Source organism: Panulirus ornatus, chromosome 2 (genome assembly GCF_036320965.1).
Source record: "Panulirus ornatus isolate Po-2019 chromosome 2, ASM3632096v1, whole genome shotgun sequence".
NCBI classification, from domain to species: Eukaryota; Metazoa; Arthropoda; class Malacostraca; order Decapoda; family Palinuridae; genus Panulirus; species Panulirus ornatus.
In genome coordinates, this window is record NC_092225.1 from 24,374,758 (window position 1) to 24,390,524 (window position 15,767).

At 50.2% G+C, this 15,767-nt stretch overlaps 1 protein-coding gene across 3 annotated transcripts in view; it reads right to left on the bottom strand.

The window, feature by feature from the left end:
* The window catches only part of Hsepi (D-glucuronyl C5-epimerase), a 386,331-nt gene that overhangs the window by 21,035 nt on the left and 349,529 nt on the right, over positions 1–15,767 (bottom strand). For all 3 annotated transcript variants that reach the window (XM_071671702.1, XM_071671689.1, XM_071671695.1), the window contains 2 exons: positions 11,325–11,420; positions 10,603–10,752 (listed from right to left, as the gene is read on the bottom strand). In XM_071671702.1, coding sequence (XP_071527803.1) covers positions 10,603–10,752; positions 11,325–11,420 — 246 coding nt within the window. The remainder of the gene's footprint in view (positions 1–10,602; positions 10,753–11,324; positions 11,421–15,767) is intronic.

The following is a 15,767-nucleotide window of genomic DNA, read 5'->3' on the forward strand; positions in this document are numbered from 1 at the left end:
ACAAGGTACCACTCAAAGGTGAGGTAAGGAGCTGTATGTACCACCCTAAGCTCATATGGGAAGTACCACCCTAACCTGGGGTAGATAGTCGTAATTACCATCCTAAGCTGAGGTAGATGGTCTAATTACTACCCTAAGCTGAGGTAGAGAGTGGAAAGTACTCCCCTAAGTTGTGGTACTTAGTTGTAATTACCACCATAAGCTGAGGTACATAAGGGTAAGTCCTACGCTGAGGCAGATAGTTTTAAGTACCACTCTAAGCTGATGCGAGTTAAATGCTGGTAAGCTACATCCTGTACGTACCAACCTAAGTTGGTAGTTAATACCCTAAGCTGAAGTGAGAAGCAATCCAAACTGGGGTAAATAGCACCCTTTGCTAGGTAAATTTCACCCTAAACTGGGGCAAGTAGTACCCTAAGCTGGGGTAAGCAATGCACTAAGCTGGGGTAGGAAGTATCCTCAGCTATGCTTAGGGAAATTACTGAAAACATGTTCTGAGGAAAGTGGCTCCCTCCTTCGAGTAGTAAAAAAAAAAAAAAAAATTGCCCTCGCTACTGAGATAAGTGGCAGCCACTTACCCTGGACCTGGTAAGTGGCCATCAACGCCACTTAAGTCCCCCAGGATGGCGGCTGGGGTCTTACGGCGGAGGTGTAAGTGGCATGAGAAGGAACTTATCTTTTGATTACATCCTGTGGCTTTGGCCTCTTTGCTGCTCCGAGACTAAAAGTAATCAGAGTCAGCCATAGCAGTAAGTGGCACGACGGTACGCCTCCCTGAACACGAGGAAACGACCCTAGAACACGACGGTACGACCTCTGAAGACGATAAAAACCTGAGCCTTTCTAAAAGGTGGAGGTAAAAATACATCAAAAAATGGCAAGAGTCTGCGGTGGCTTGGGCCCTTGAGTGTTCCGGGCTGAACGAATCTCCTGGCACCCCAGGAATCCCCTGGGATTGTAGGGGCGGTGGTGTTCAACACGGGGGCAAAGGGAAAGGACAGGTACACCCGTCCATCATGGGCGAGACGGGTTCCACGTCCCGCCCCTACCCGTCCATATCCCGCCCCTCAACTACAACATGACGCAAGCTGGAATTAAGCTGGACATACTGTGTCAAGTGGTCCAGCGACGGTAAGAGGCACAAACATTACAATACCACTGGAACAGAGATACACTAACTGGACAGCACGGTAGTGAAAACTGGAAGTACTTAAGACGTAAGTCCCAGCAACCTAACCTACTTCGATACACAGTAACGATGAAGCTTATATTCACTTCGTGAATTTATTACCTATGTACGCAGTCACGTGCATACTTGAGAACAAGGGTTCGCGTACGCTTTTGATCCTGGCCACCAGGAAGGAGATCCACGCAGCGTATGGCTGTAACAACAACAACAACAAGGCCTCGCTGAACCTGCGTCTGTGATGGGTCGTTTGGGCAGGGATTCGAAGCCATGACTTCAGCCTCAAAGGAGATCTTCGAGATCCTTTAGCCAAGCTGACATTATCTCGAGTATCCAGCAAGTGTGTGGAAATGACATAAAATGATAAATATTGGATAAACAATGATGAAAATCGATATATATATATATATATATATATATATATATATATATATATATATATATATATATATATATATATATATATATATATATATATGATAGATAAAAGCATTAACGGCACTTTAAACAAATACTGGAAAAATGGAGAGAGAGAGAGAGAGAGAGAGAGAGAGAGAGAGAGAGAGAGAGAGAGAGAGAGAGAGAGAGAGAGCCATCGCAGCCATCTACACTCTCCTCTACACTAATCACTGATTCACCAATCAGTGCCTTACGACATCCTTCCGCCACTTGACTAACTATATATGCCCCAGGGAGTGAAGGTCCGTAGAATGGAGGAGAAGACAAGCAAGAGATCGCGTGACATGGAATGTCAAGGAGTTAATGCAATAACCCGGCGGTCCCCTGAGAGAGAGAGAGAGAGAGAGAGAGAGAGAGAGAGAGAGAGAGAGAGAGAGAGAGAGAGAGAGAGAGAGCCACGGCAAGCATCGATTTAAGACTGCAGTCAGGCACAAGCCCCGGTGCTTGCGCCTGCCTCCACACACACACCCCCTCATCCCCACACCCACCTCTCCCTCCACCCCCAATAGCCGACCACCACCACCACCACCACACATCTTCAGGCGTCGCTATTTTGAGCGAATGGAGCCGTCGGGCGCGTGAGTTCGAATCCCTCTCCAGCAGATATGAGATAAATCTCCATGACTCATGAATATTTGATAGCATGTGTGAGCGATTTAAAGCGAGTGGTATACGTGTCTCGGTCCAGTATGGGACGATTATGTACACCTCTCCTCAGCTTCACCTTTCATATATATATATATATATATATATATATATATATATATATATATATATATATATATATATATAACACCAAATCCCGCCTCCTAGAGGATATACCGTGAGTGAAAAGTCACCTATGGTGTATCACTGGGGGTACTGTCTCGTCAGAGAGACACTTTTCAACGCAAAGGAGGTTGCACTTCCCTGCTACTGGAAGTAGCGCGGCCCTGAAGCTGCAGGAGCTCCAAGAAAGGGAGTCCTAGAGTAACGACGGAACCCTAAGCTTAAACAGATGCTAGCAGATACAACAGAGCTTAGACAACATTGAGTCAAAGTGAGAGCTTTCCAAACACAAACTGAGTCGAACGAGGATTATTCTCCACAAACTAAGTTAAACGAGGGATATGCAATATAAACAACTAAAATTAGTAAGATACATATTATGCAGTACCATCCATCCTGGTGTCTGGTTAACAGATTTTTCTAGTAGTTTTCCGAACAAGACGCACTTCAGGGTCGTACCGTCGTACTCTTAAAAGTTCGTACGTTTGCACTCAAGGGTCGTACCCAAGGGTCGTACCGTCGTACTCAAGGTATTAATGTCCGGACATACGAAGCAACACAGTAGGCAGACCCGTTTCGCTATCTACATTGGGGAAATTCTGGTCTGCCAGTAATCATGTTAGTAGAAGCTGGGTAACCATGGCTCAACCAGCGACCCGGCCACTCTACCAACCAGCCTGGTACACCAGCAGCCAGCCACCGTACTAATCAGCGACCCCCTCACACAACCCAGCGACATTATTAGCCAGCTACCTTACCAGCCAACAATCGTCATACTCTCTTGTCACGCTCCTTCCTCCATTTATGTTATGGCGAGGCAATTAGCAAGAGGGAACTGCCTCCAAGGGGCTGGCAAACGGCGATATAAACAGAAGGCTCTGTTGGGGGGGGGGGGGGAGGGAAACAGAACCTGCTGTTATCATAACCTTCCCACATTCAAGGATGGGTAGACGTAGCCAAATGCGCGGAAACCATTACTCCTGTACTGTCGTCCAGAAATAAACTTCGTCCACTCGTCGGCTGTTTCTCTCAGCATATTCGAAGCAAGAGAGAATCGGGGAGGAGGCGGGGGCTGGGTATACACAGGTGTTTACCCCACACAGCTGTGTCCTCTATGGGGGTCCATGACGGACACGATAAATGCTTTGGGTGTTAGAACACTGCCTGCAGAGTATACAGTCAGTCTTAACTTCTGGTATAATGAAAATCCCTTATTGCCCCGACTTCTCCTCCTGTGTTATGACCATCATCACATACACACACAACCAAACACGACACCTGTACCTGTATATATCTTCGCACCTGCATATCCACACACCTGCTACACCTGTAGAATTTCGCCACACACCTGCTACACCTGTAGAATTTCGCCACACACCTACTACACCTGTAGAATTTCGCCAGCTGAATTTCGGACGTCTTCTAACCCCTATCCAACCCTCCCAAAACACACACACACACACACACACACACGACAGCTCAGGGTCCTGGGGGACCCTGAGCTGTCGTGTTGCTCCTCTGCTCAGCCAGGCTGTTCGAGGCTGCCACCTGCAAGCCGACGTGGCCCCGGTCTCGTGCTTAAGTACTGACCCAGAACCCCATTTTCCTTTTTTTCCTTCTTAATTTCTCAATAGCGAGTTTTTCTTCTCAAGTCACTTATACTCACGAGACAGTATGCTCTCCTTCTGGGCTGACATGATCCATTAAAACTGGAGTTGTATCATTCTTTGTGATCTGCCACACACACACATCTCTCTACCCTTCACCTCTCCATTGGGTAACACTGCATCCATCACTTCCATTTTCTATTTTAAGCTATGACTGCACCGGACAAGCACTTCCCCGCCGAACGAAAAGCAATTTACCACAGCGGTTGGTAATGTCTGTAACTCGGGGAACAATTGGTTTACCCTCCGGTCCTAGCCACGGCACACCAAAATATACGTCACTTTTCATAACTCTTCCAGGGAGAATGGGAATTTACCAAAAACCAAAGTCCCTTATCAACAGACCACCATAATTTATCAAATCATTTTCCCCAATCAACGGATCACCATAATTCAACAAATCATTTTCCTCAATCAACAGACCACCATAATTCATCGAATCATTTTCCTCAATCAATAGACCACCATAACTCAACAAATCATTTTCCCCAGTAAACAAACCACCATAATTCATCAAATCATTTTCCTCAATCAACAGACCACCATATTTCAACAAACCATATTCCTCAATCAACAGACCACCATAATTCAACAAATCATTTTCCCCAATCAACAGACCATCATATTTCTACAAATTCTTTTCCTCAATCAACAGACCACCATAATTTTCCTATGAGGTACTTCCAGAGCTTACCTCGCGTTACTAGCATCTCCAGGCATACTGCTTCAAGAAAAAAATCAAGGAAAAAATGTTCCGGCCAGTTTAAATGCGGATTAAATGTGTATGATAAACAAGCACAACACCCAAACCGCAAAGCTAATCACATATCTTCAGCAGCCTTGACTTCCGTGTGTAATGCCTCTGCAGAACCCATCCTCTCCTCCTGTGTTATAACCATCACTTACAAAAGAAAAAAAACACTTTCCTGACAGCTTACTTCGCGCAAGCAACTTGTGTCTGGCAAGAATGAGATTACCGGAAAGAAAAGAGAGTCTGGTACTCCGCTAACACAGGCCTGCAGTGCTCCGCCGTCGGATCCAATGCTGTTTTACGCCACGTCAACAAGGTAAAGGATTCAAAACATTGCAAACACGTACAATTACGGTCCTCCCCCCCCATCCCCACCACCCTCCCTCTAGCGGCTCTCGATGCAAACACCCAGTTGGCACAGACACTACTTTCACAGTGAGGGTACATCATCTTACAAAAGGGTAGGTTACGCAAATCGTATGTTATTGATAAGTTATCTGTTACAATCTCTTTGCGTTTTCGCGGAGGAGTGAGTGAGTGAGTGAGTGTGAAAGGAAGGGGGGGGAAGGTGCGAGTATACGTGAGAGTCTCAGGACGTATGTAATGGGGGGACGGAGTGTGAGGGGAGAGGACAGAGAGAGTGTGAGGAGAGGACAGGGAGTGTGTGAGGAGAGGACACAGAAGTGTGTGGGGGAGAGGACGAGGAGTGTGTGGGGAGAGGACGAGGAGTGTGTGGGGAGGGGACGAGGAGTCTGTGGGGATAGGACACAGAAGTGTGTAGGGAGAGGACACAGAAGTGTGTGGGGAGAGGACGAGGAGTGTGTGGGGAGAGGACGAGAAGTGTGTGGGGAGAGGACACAGAAGTGTGTGGGGATAAGACGAGGAGTGTGTGAGGGAGAGGACGACGAGTGTGTGGGGAGGGGACGATGAGTGTGTGGGGAGAGGACACAGGAGTGTGTGGGGAGAAGACGAAGAGTGTGTGGGGAGAGGACGAGGAGCGTGTGGGGAAAGGACACCGGAGTGTATGAGGGAGAGGATGAGGAGTGTGTGGTGAGAGGACGAGGAGTGTGTGGGGAGAGGACGAGGAGTGTGTGGGGAGAGGACGAGGAGTGTGTGGGGGAGAGGACGAGGAGCGTGTGGGGAGAGGACGATGAGTGTGTGGGGAGAGGACGAGGAGTGTGTGGGGATAGGACGAGGAGTGTGTGGGGGAGAGGACGAGGAGTGTGTGGGGAGAGGACAGAGAGTGTGTGAGGGAGAGGACGAGGAGTGTGTGGGGAGAGGACGAGGAGTGTGTGGGGAGAGGACGAGGAGTGTGTGGGGGAGAGGACGAGGAGTGTGTGGGGAGAGGACGAGGAGTGTGTGGGGAGAAGACGAGGAGTGTGTGGGGAGAGGACGAGGAGTGTGTGGGGAGAGGACGAGGAGTGTGTGGGGAGAGGACGAGGAGTGTGTGGGGAGAGGACGAGGAGTGTGTGGGGAGAGGACGAGGAGTGTGTGGGGGAGAGGACGAGGAGTGTGTGGGGAGAGGACGAGGAGTGTGTGGGGAGAAGACGAGGAGTGTGTGGGGAGAGGACGAGGAGTGTGTGGGGAGAGGACGAGGAGTGTGTGGGGAGAGGACGAGGAGTGTGTGGGGAGAGGACGAGGAGTGTGTGGGGGAGAGAACGAGGAGTGTGTGGGGAGAGGACGAGGAGTGTGTGGGGGAGAGGACTAGGAGTGTGTGGGGAGGGGACGAGGAGTGTGTGGGGAGAGGACGAGGAGTGTGTGGGGAGAGGACGAGGAGTGTGTGAGGGAGAGGACGAGGAGCGTGTGGGGAGAGGACGATGAGTGTGTGGGGAGAGGACGAGGAGTGTGTGAGGGAGAGAACGAGGAGTGTGTGAGGGAGAGAACGAGGAGTGTGTGGGGAGAGGACGAGTAGTGTGTGAGGGAGAGGACGAGGAGTGTGTGGGGAGGGGACGAGGAGTGTGTGGGGAGAGGACGAGGAGTGTGTGGGGAGAGGACGAGGAGTGTGTGGGGAGAGGACGATGAGTGTGTGGGGAGAGGACGAGGAGTGTGTGGGGAGAGGACGAGGAGTGTGTGGGGAGAGGACGATGAGTGTGTGGGGAGAGGACGAGGAGTGTGTGGGGAGAGGACGATGAGTGTGTGGGGAGAGGACGAGGAGTGTGTGGGGAGAGGACGAGGAGTGTGTGGGGAGAGGACGATGAGTGTGTGGGGAGAGGACGAGGAGTGTGTGAGGGAGAGAACGAGGAGTGTGTGAGGGAGAGAACGAGGAGTGTGTGGGGAGAGGACGAGGAGTGTGTGGGGAGGGGACGAGGAGTGTGTGGGGAGAGGATCTGTGATGTCGGGAGAGTGAAGAGGCAATAAAGCGAGTGTCCTGGGGGGGGAGGGGAGGGGAGGGGAACGGGAGAGGGGAGAGGGGAGAGGGGAGAGGGGGGGATGATGATGGTGACGAGACCCAGCTAGCTACTGCCGGGCGCTGCTCAGTGGGCCGTCCGTCCGTCTCCCACCGCGCGCCTGCTGCCGACGACGCAAAACCTCAGGGACACGAAGACCACACGGCCAGACGCACGACGCTGAACGTCAAAGACGCAGCCGGGACCACGCTGCCCACGCACGAGGTATATACACAACACTTCAAGAATTCACCATGGCCGGTCGCGCACGGCTCTCGATGGCTGGTTTCACAACCCCACACCTCTCACCCCAGGCCGCCACGAATAATGCTTCTTGACCTGACGTGAGGAGAAGGGGGAGTGGAGGTCGAGACACCCCATAGGGGTTCCTGACACAACCCCCCAGCCCCAACCCCAGCCCCAACCCCAGCCCCAACCCCAACCCCCGATTCTCAAGACGGACGAGATCACTCGACCCGACGGAAGGTCTGATCCCAAATCTACCAGTAAGCTGGTCGATCACCTTTTAGAAACGACGGCTCGCTTGGGGAGGAAACAATACATTACCAGGAAATATGAGAGTGACTCTTGATCCTCTCAAGGTCGCGCACACACACACACACACACACATATATATATATATATATATATATATATATATATATATATATATATATATATATATATATATATATCCTTCCAGAGACTGACTGACTCTCTCTCTCTCTCTCTCTCTCTCTCTCTCTCTCTCTCTCTCTCTCTCTCTCTCTCTCTCTCTCCATACATACATAATTCCACTCCTCCTCCCTACGCGAGATGGAGATCGGCAGATCAGGTATTCCCCGGGAGTGCGATAAAACGCCGACGCGGTTTTAATAAACCTGGAGGAGGGAGAGGGAGAGAGACAGAGCCGAAATAAAACAAGCGGGGGGGGGGGGGGGACGGGACGTGGAAGGTGAGTGGAGGTTGTACACTAGGGCGAGTCGTGTAGGTCGTCGGATGAGATTTCCTCCCTTAAGGACCGTCGTCAAATGTCTTTCAGCCAGACGACGCCGCTCCTCATCCTCATATTCCTCCTGGACTTCGCGGTACGACCCCCCCCTGAAGACGACCTTACGACCCTCCCCTCCTGAACACGACCCTACGACACTCTGAGGATAACGGTACGACTCCTCTTGTGGGGGGAGGGGGGCCTTCGATCTGGCTGAGACCCTTGCAAGGGTCACAGGGCAAAGGGCCAGGCCCTTGTAGACCCAAGGGTCGTCCTGACGTGCTCGAGGGATGCGCCGTCGTAGAGGAGAGTCGTGCGACCGTGCTTATGGGGTCGTGCCATCGTGTCGGAGAGGTTAAGTAAGGTATGTCTTTCGTGAATCCATCTGGCGGAAACATGGCCAGATTAACTCTCTCTCTTTCCCCCTCAATCGTCCTTCTTCTTTAGACCTGTAAACTTCTCAAGAATCATCCCTCCTCCTCCTCCTCTTCCTCTTCCTCCTCCTCTTCTTCTTCTTCCTCTGGCAGCGCGCACCCTCCACCCCATCACTTCCCGGACCACACATCTCAAACGTTTCTAACCAATCAATGTCCTCTTCTCCCCAAGGCCAGGTCTAAGACTCCCCCTCCACGGAGCCACCACTTACTTCTTTAACAAAAGCCTTATTTACTCTACTCTTTATTTCCCTCAACTTTTTTTTTTTTTTTTTTTTTGGTCCCACGATCTGAGCGACCACTTCCATTTCGGGCCATCTTGACCGTTGACCTGACGTCTGCTTTGACACCCTCTCTTCTTTGTCCCCCTCCAACCTCACATCCCCCTCGGTGATAAACGACGTCGTAAAATGGGCTTCGTGTCCTGTTTTAAAGTTGCCCCCTCAACCCTAACAGACTCTACTACCCCCCTCCCCAAACCCGTGCCTTCCAGCTGACCATAACATCCACACCTCCACTACGACCTAACGTCTTCTGTCGGACCTGAGTCGTCACCGTCCACACACACACACACACACACAGACACACACACACATACACAGGGGGACACACAGAAGGAGTGGACACTGTACTCCCACTGTGGTGAAACCCCACCTCCACACGAACGCCTACGAGCTGAAGCTTTGGAATCCCCCAACCCCCTCTCCACCACACTCATCTGATCCCAGCTGACTGGTTCGTGCGTAATGGTCTATATCGATCCGTCTCTTTCCTTGCCTCAGGTGACGGGCCAATCTCTACGTTCTCCGTGGCCTTCACCCCACCTCCTTCTGCCTCAGGCCATCTCACAAGAGTGATGGGCATCGTACGAAGTACCTTCGCTGCCAAACACTAGGTGCCTGTTGGACCCAACACCACACACACACACACACACGCCTCCTCAATCTCTCATGCATCTTTCCCTCGGATCCTTCCTTCGATAGGTTTCGATTCCATTCACGAACGCCGCAATCTTATCCTCCTCTCTCTCGTCAGCGACCTACCGAGGGATCACTGAGGCAGACTTTTTTACCACCAGGGCTGAGTATCTATACATGACATATGAAAGAAAAACGTTCGTAAATAGAGAGCAAGGTGCCCTATGCCCACCCTACCTTCTGGATCAGCAGGGGGAGAGAGACGTGTTATACAAACCTGGTTTAAGGTTATGCAGGAGGGGACATGGGAAGAGGAAGAACCGCAAGTGCGTGTCTGGCAAAGGCCCACACCACTGGCGTGTCAGAGGACACAGGACACACACACACACACACACACACACTCGAGGAGGACCTCACCTCGACGTAGGAGTGCCCAGGACGCAGCCAACACATTCGAGGACGACCTTACCTCGAAGTGCGAGTGTCTCAGGACGCAGCCAACACACACACTCGAGGACGACCTCACCTCGAAGTATGAGTGTCTTACGACGCAGCCAACACATTCGAGGACGACCTTACCTTGAAGTAGGAGTGCCCAGGACGCAGCCAACACATTCGAGGACGACCTTACCTCGAAGTGCGAGTGTCTTAGGACGCAGCCAACACACACACTCGAGGACGACCTCACCTCGAAGTAGGAGTGTCTTACGACGCAGCCAACACATTCGAGGACGACCTTACCTTGAAGTAGGAGTGTCTCAGGACGCAGCCAACACACACATTCGAGGACGACCTTACCTCGAAGTAGGAGTGTCTCAGGACGCAGCCAACACACACACTCGAGGAGGAACTCACCTCGGAGTAGGAGTGTCTTACGACGCAGTCAACACACTCGAGGAGGACCTCACCTCGAAGTAGGAGTGTCTCAGGACGCAGCCAACACACACATACACACACTCGAGGAGGACCTTACCTTGAAGTAGGAGTGTCTTAGGACGCAGCCAACACACACACACAGAGACACACTCGAGGAGGACCTCACCTCGAAGTAGGAGTGTATGAAGGAGAACGGGATGTAGACGTCCGTCACATCTCGCTTGCACGACACCTCCGACTCGTGGTTGATGAGGCAGGTGATCTCCGACAGTCGCTGACCGCCGGCTCCACCACCCTCCGCCACACCCTCGCCCTCCTGCACCACCACGGGGGCCAACAAGGGGTCGTTCAAGTGGCGCAAACTCAACAGTTGGGGTCATATTCACAGGATCGTATTTCAACGTGGCTGTGTTATGCTGTCGCTGGCTGTGTTATGCATGCAGCCTGTGCTGTGTTATACTGTCGCTGGTTGTGTTATACATGCAGCATGTACTGTGTTATACTGTCGGTGGCTGTGTTATACATGCAGCCTGTGCTGTGTTATACATGCAGCCTGTGCTGTGTTATACATGCAGCATGTACTGTGTTATACTGTCGGTGGCTGTGTTATACATGCAGCCTGTGCTGTGTTATACATGCAGCCTGTGCTGTGTTATACATGCAGCATGTACTGTGTTATACTGTCGGTGGCTGTGTTATACATGCAGCTTGTGCTGTGTTATACTGTCGGTGGCTGTGTTATACATGCAGCCTGTGTTGTGTTATACTGTCGCTGGCTATGTCATATGTATACTGTTGGGTTACCTACATTTTACGTATGTGTGTGTGTGTGTGTGTGTGTGTGTGTGTGTGTGTGTGTGTGTGAGAGAGAGAGAGAGAGAGACTTACCTCCTGGGCGTGGCCGTGGGCGTGGTGTGTGTCCGAGGCCCCGCCCACGCTGTACTCCACCTCCACATACGTGTCCTCCCCACCAGCCCCGCCCACCTGTAATACATATGCATCATTTAAAGAAGTGGTCATCAACACCTATGCATCACTTCCTATGTATCACTTCATCACTTCCTATGTATCTCTTCCTATGTATCACTTCATCACTTCCTATGTATCTCTTCCTATGTATCACTTCATCACTTCCTATGTATCTCTTCCTATGTATCACTTCATCACTTCCTATGTATCTCTTCCTATGTATCACTTCATCACTTCCTATGTATCTCTTCCTATGTATCACTTCATCACTTCCTATGTATCTCTTCCTATGTATCACTTCATCACTTCCTATGTATCTCTTCCTATGTATCACTTCATCACTTCCTATGTATCTCTTCCTATGTATCACTTCATCACTTCCTATGTATCTCTTCCTATGTATCACTTCATCACTTCCTATGTATCTCTTCCTATGTATCACTTCATCACTTCCTATGTATCTCTTCCTATGTGTCCTCCCCACCAGCCCCGCCCACCTGTAATACATATGCATCATTTAAAGAAGTGGTCATCAACACCTATGTATCACTTCATCACTTCCTATGTATCTCTTCCTATGTATCACTTCATCACTTCCTATGTATCTCTTCCTATGTATCACTTCATCACTTCCTATGTATCACTTCATCACTTCCTATGTACCTCTTCCTATGTATCACTTCTCTGGGAAAGCAATGATTAATGATTACATGAACACCTCTCACAATTATGTAATACATTACCACACATGTATCATTTCCCTGGTGATTTAATAACAATCATTTAGGATAAACATACGTGTATCCGAACAATGGGATACATAATCACATACGTATCAATTCACATCAGGCAATTGCTAAAGGATCTTGATTATATGGATGTTATGAACCATACGACCCAAGTGAGATACATATATGTATATCATGGGGGTCGTGCCATCATATACGACCCATGCGGGGAGTCGTGCCATCATATACGACCCATGCGGGGAGTCGTGCCATCATATACGACCTATGTGGGGGTCGTCCCATCATATACGACCCATGTGGGGGTCGTCCCATCATATGCAACCAATGTAAGGGTCGTCCAATCATATACGACCCATGCAGGAGTCGTCCCATCATATAAGACCCATGTGGGGAGTCGTCCCATCATATACGACCTATGTGGGGGTCGTCCCATCATATACGACCCATGTGGGGAGTCGTCCCATCATATACGACTCATGCAGGGGTCGTCCCATCATATACGACTCATGCAGGGGTCGTCCCATCATATACGACCCATGTGGGGGTCGTCCCATCATAAACGACCCATGTGGGGGGTCGCCCCATCATATACGACCCATGTGGGGAGTCGTCCCATCATATACAACCAATGTAGGGGATTTAGGATTAACATAACCAGAGGTTAAGAAGATGCGAGATCTGGAAAGCTCAAAGGACTGGTATACGAATCACTCTACGCACACTTTGTGAATCAGGCGAGAAATACGCCAATCCGGGAGAGGATAGAGGGGGACCCGAGTGTAGTGTGTGTGTGTGTGTGTTTCCAAATACAACTTACACACACACACACACACACACACACATATATCGTTGTTCAGTGAGGAGGAGACAAAGTGTCAGGGGCGAGGCGTATCCTAACGGGCCAAAATAAATCAGTGTGGCCAGCGGTTCTGGCTGGCCATTTTTCCCCTCAAGCCTTAATGAATTTAGGTGAGGAAGGCTGACCAGACCTGCCACACACACACACACACACACACACACCTGCTGACGTACATTATATATACCTGGTCCTTACACACACAGACACAAAGACACAGACACAGACACACACAGACACAGACACACACACACCTGCTGACGTACATTGTACACCTGGTCCTTACACACACAAACACAGAGACACACACAGACACACACACACACACACACACACACAGACACACACACACACACACACACGGGGGCCCACCCAAGAGTGCAGAACTACCTGCCTTTCCTAACTGTAAACATCAGATAATCATCAATAGGCAATTACATAAATTCAGACAGACAGACGTCTCTTAGCATCGTAAACGGGCCCTCTACCCCCAGGTCGTTCAAGGACCAATTAAGCTGTTCGGGGCTGCGCACGACAGGTCAAAGTACCCCTTAACAACCTAATAACAGCTCTCTCTCTCCCTCTCTCTCTCTCTCTCTCTCTCTCTCTCTCTCTCTCTCTCTCTCTCTCTCTCTCTCTCTCTCTCACGGGTCCCATACCGCCCCGCCTCCTGTATTTACACTGGGAGTCGAGCCAGCCTCCTCAAGTCCCTTAATTTCCGGTGTCATTGAGAGAGAGAGAGAGAGAGAGAGAGAGAGAGAGAGAGAGAGAGAGAGAGAGAGAGAGAGAGAGAGAGAGATGTGTCGGGGGAAGGGTAGAGGGGGGTATTGGTGGACTGTGGGTAGCCCACTTTGGAATATGGTCTGGGAGACACAATAGTTGGGGGGTTGGTGGGGGGGGGGGAAACAATGGCCACAGTACAATGGTTCGGTAATTCTTCCCAACCATCCATTCGTTCTCCTTTAATAGAGGGGAGGGGGTGGAGAGGGTGCAGAACACCCCCCCCCCCCTTTCCATTATATATATATATATATATATATATATATATATATATATATATATATATATATATATATATATATAATTTTCCAAAAGAAGGAACAGAGAAGGGGGTCAAGTGAGGATATTCCCTCTAGGGCTCAGTCGTCTGTTCTTGGCGCTGCCTCGCTAACGCGGGAAATAGCGAATCTGAATATATATATATATATATATATATATATATATATATATATATATATATATATATATATATATATATATATAAGGTCCTGTAGCATCATCTGCTAGCGGATATCGGGATCCGAACCTTGGACCATCATCATCATCAGCACAGGTCGACCCGACCCCCCCAACCCACACACGACCCACACACACACACACACGCGCGCGCACACCTCAGGGGCGGAGGAGGTCGTCTTCCAGAACACGACCCACGACTGCACCAGCGGTGAGGTCGTGAGGAAGGAAGGTCTGCGCTACAGTACTCAGCCCAAGCTTCAGCCGAGCCACCCACCCAGAGAGAGAGAGAGAGAGAGAGAGAGAGAGAGAGAGAGAGAGGTCAAAAAGAGAGTGAGTAGAATAGAGACAGAGAAATAAGTATATGCGTGTGTGTGTGTGTGTGTGTGTGTGTGTGTGTGTGTGTGTGTGTGTGTGTGTGTGTGCGTTGGAAAACATGTACCTCTGAAGTCCCGGCTGGTGATGGTTTAGCTTTAACGAAACGAGAGATGAATTTCGATATAAAACTCGGTTTTAATGTTGTTTAGAATGTGAGGAACGAGTCTTACATGTTATGGTTCAGGGCTGGGTCATCTGGGGATCTCTGGGGGGGTTCCACTTGGTCCTTTGGGGATCTCTGGGGACTCCCTACGATACCCTGGGGATCTCTGGGGACTCCCTACGATACCCTGGGGATCTCTGGGGACTCCCTACGATACCCTGGGGATCTCTGGGGACTCCCTACGATACCCTGGGGATCTCTGGGGACTCCCTACGATACCCTGGGGATCTCTGGGGGGTTCCACTTGGTCCTTCGGGGATCTCTGGGGACCCCCTGGTCCTTGGGCTCCCTGGGGGCACCCCCTTGGGATCTCTGATGACCTCCCTGGTCCCTGGAACCTCTGGGAGCCCCTGATTCTTGGGACCTCTGGGGAACCCGGGGTTCTTGGGATCTCTTGGGACCTCTGGGGGACTCCCTGACCGCCACCGGTGCTGACCAGGTCGCCTCGCTGGAGCACCGGCCCTGGTTTTCCCTTCGGCGTGAGAACTTACTGAAACGTGGGTTGGAATCCACCTAGACATTATCTGGTGTGTGTGTGTGTGTGTGTGTGTGTGTATGTGTGTGTGTGTGTGTGTTTGTGTGTGTGAGAGAGAGAGAGAGAGAGAGAGAGAGAGAGAGAGAGAGAGAGAGAGAGAGAGAGAGAGAGAGAGAGAGAGAGAGAGAGAGAGAGAATGTCATCGTACGTCTGGCGTCTGAGTCTCAAGGGGGAGGGGGGAATGTATTATTATCTTCGTTAAGTTGACATTATCGTACTGCAAGAGTTAACGTATCAAACTGATGGAATGCCATCGTGCTTGTGGGGGTGAAGCCAGCTAAATCGCACGATCAACAACGCTTAACCCAAGGAGTGTCATCGTATTCAAGAAATTACAGTCAATATATTTAAGGAATGGCATCGAACTTTTTTTTTTTTTCAAAAAAGGTTAAGTCGTACTCAGGAGATTAAGTTATCGTACACAAGTTAAGTCCTCGTGCTCACA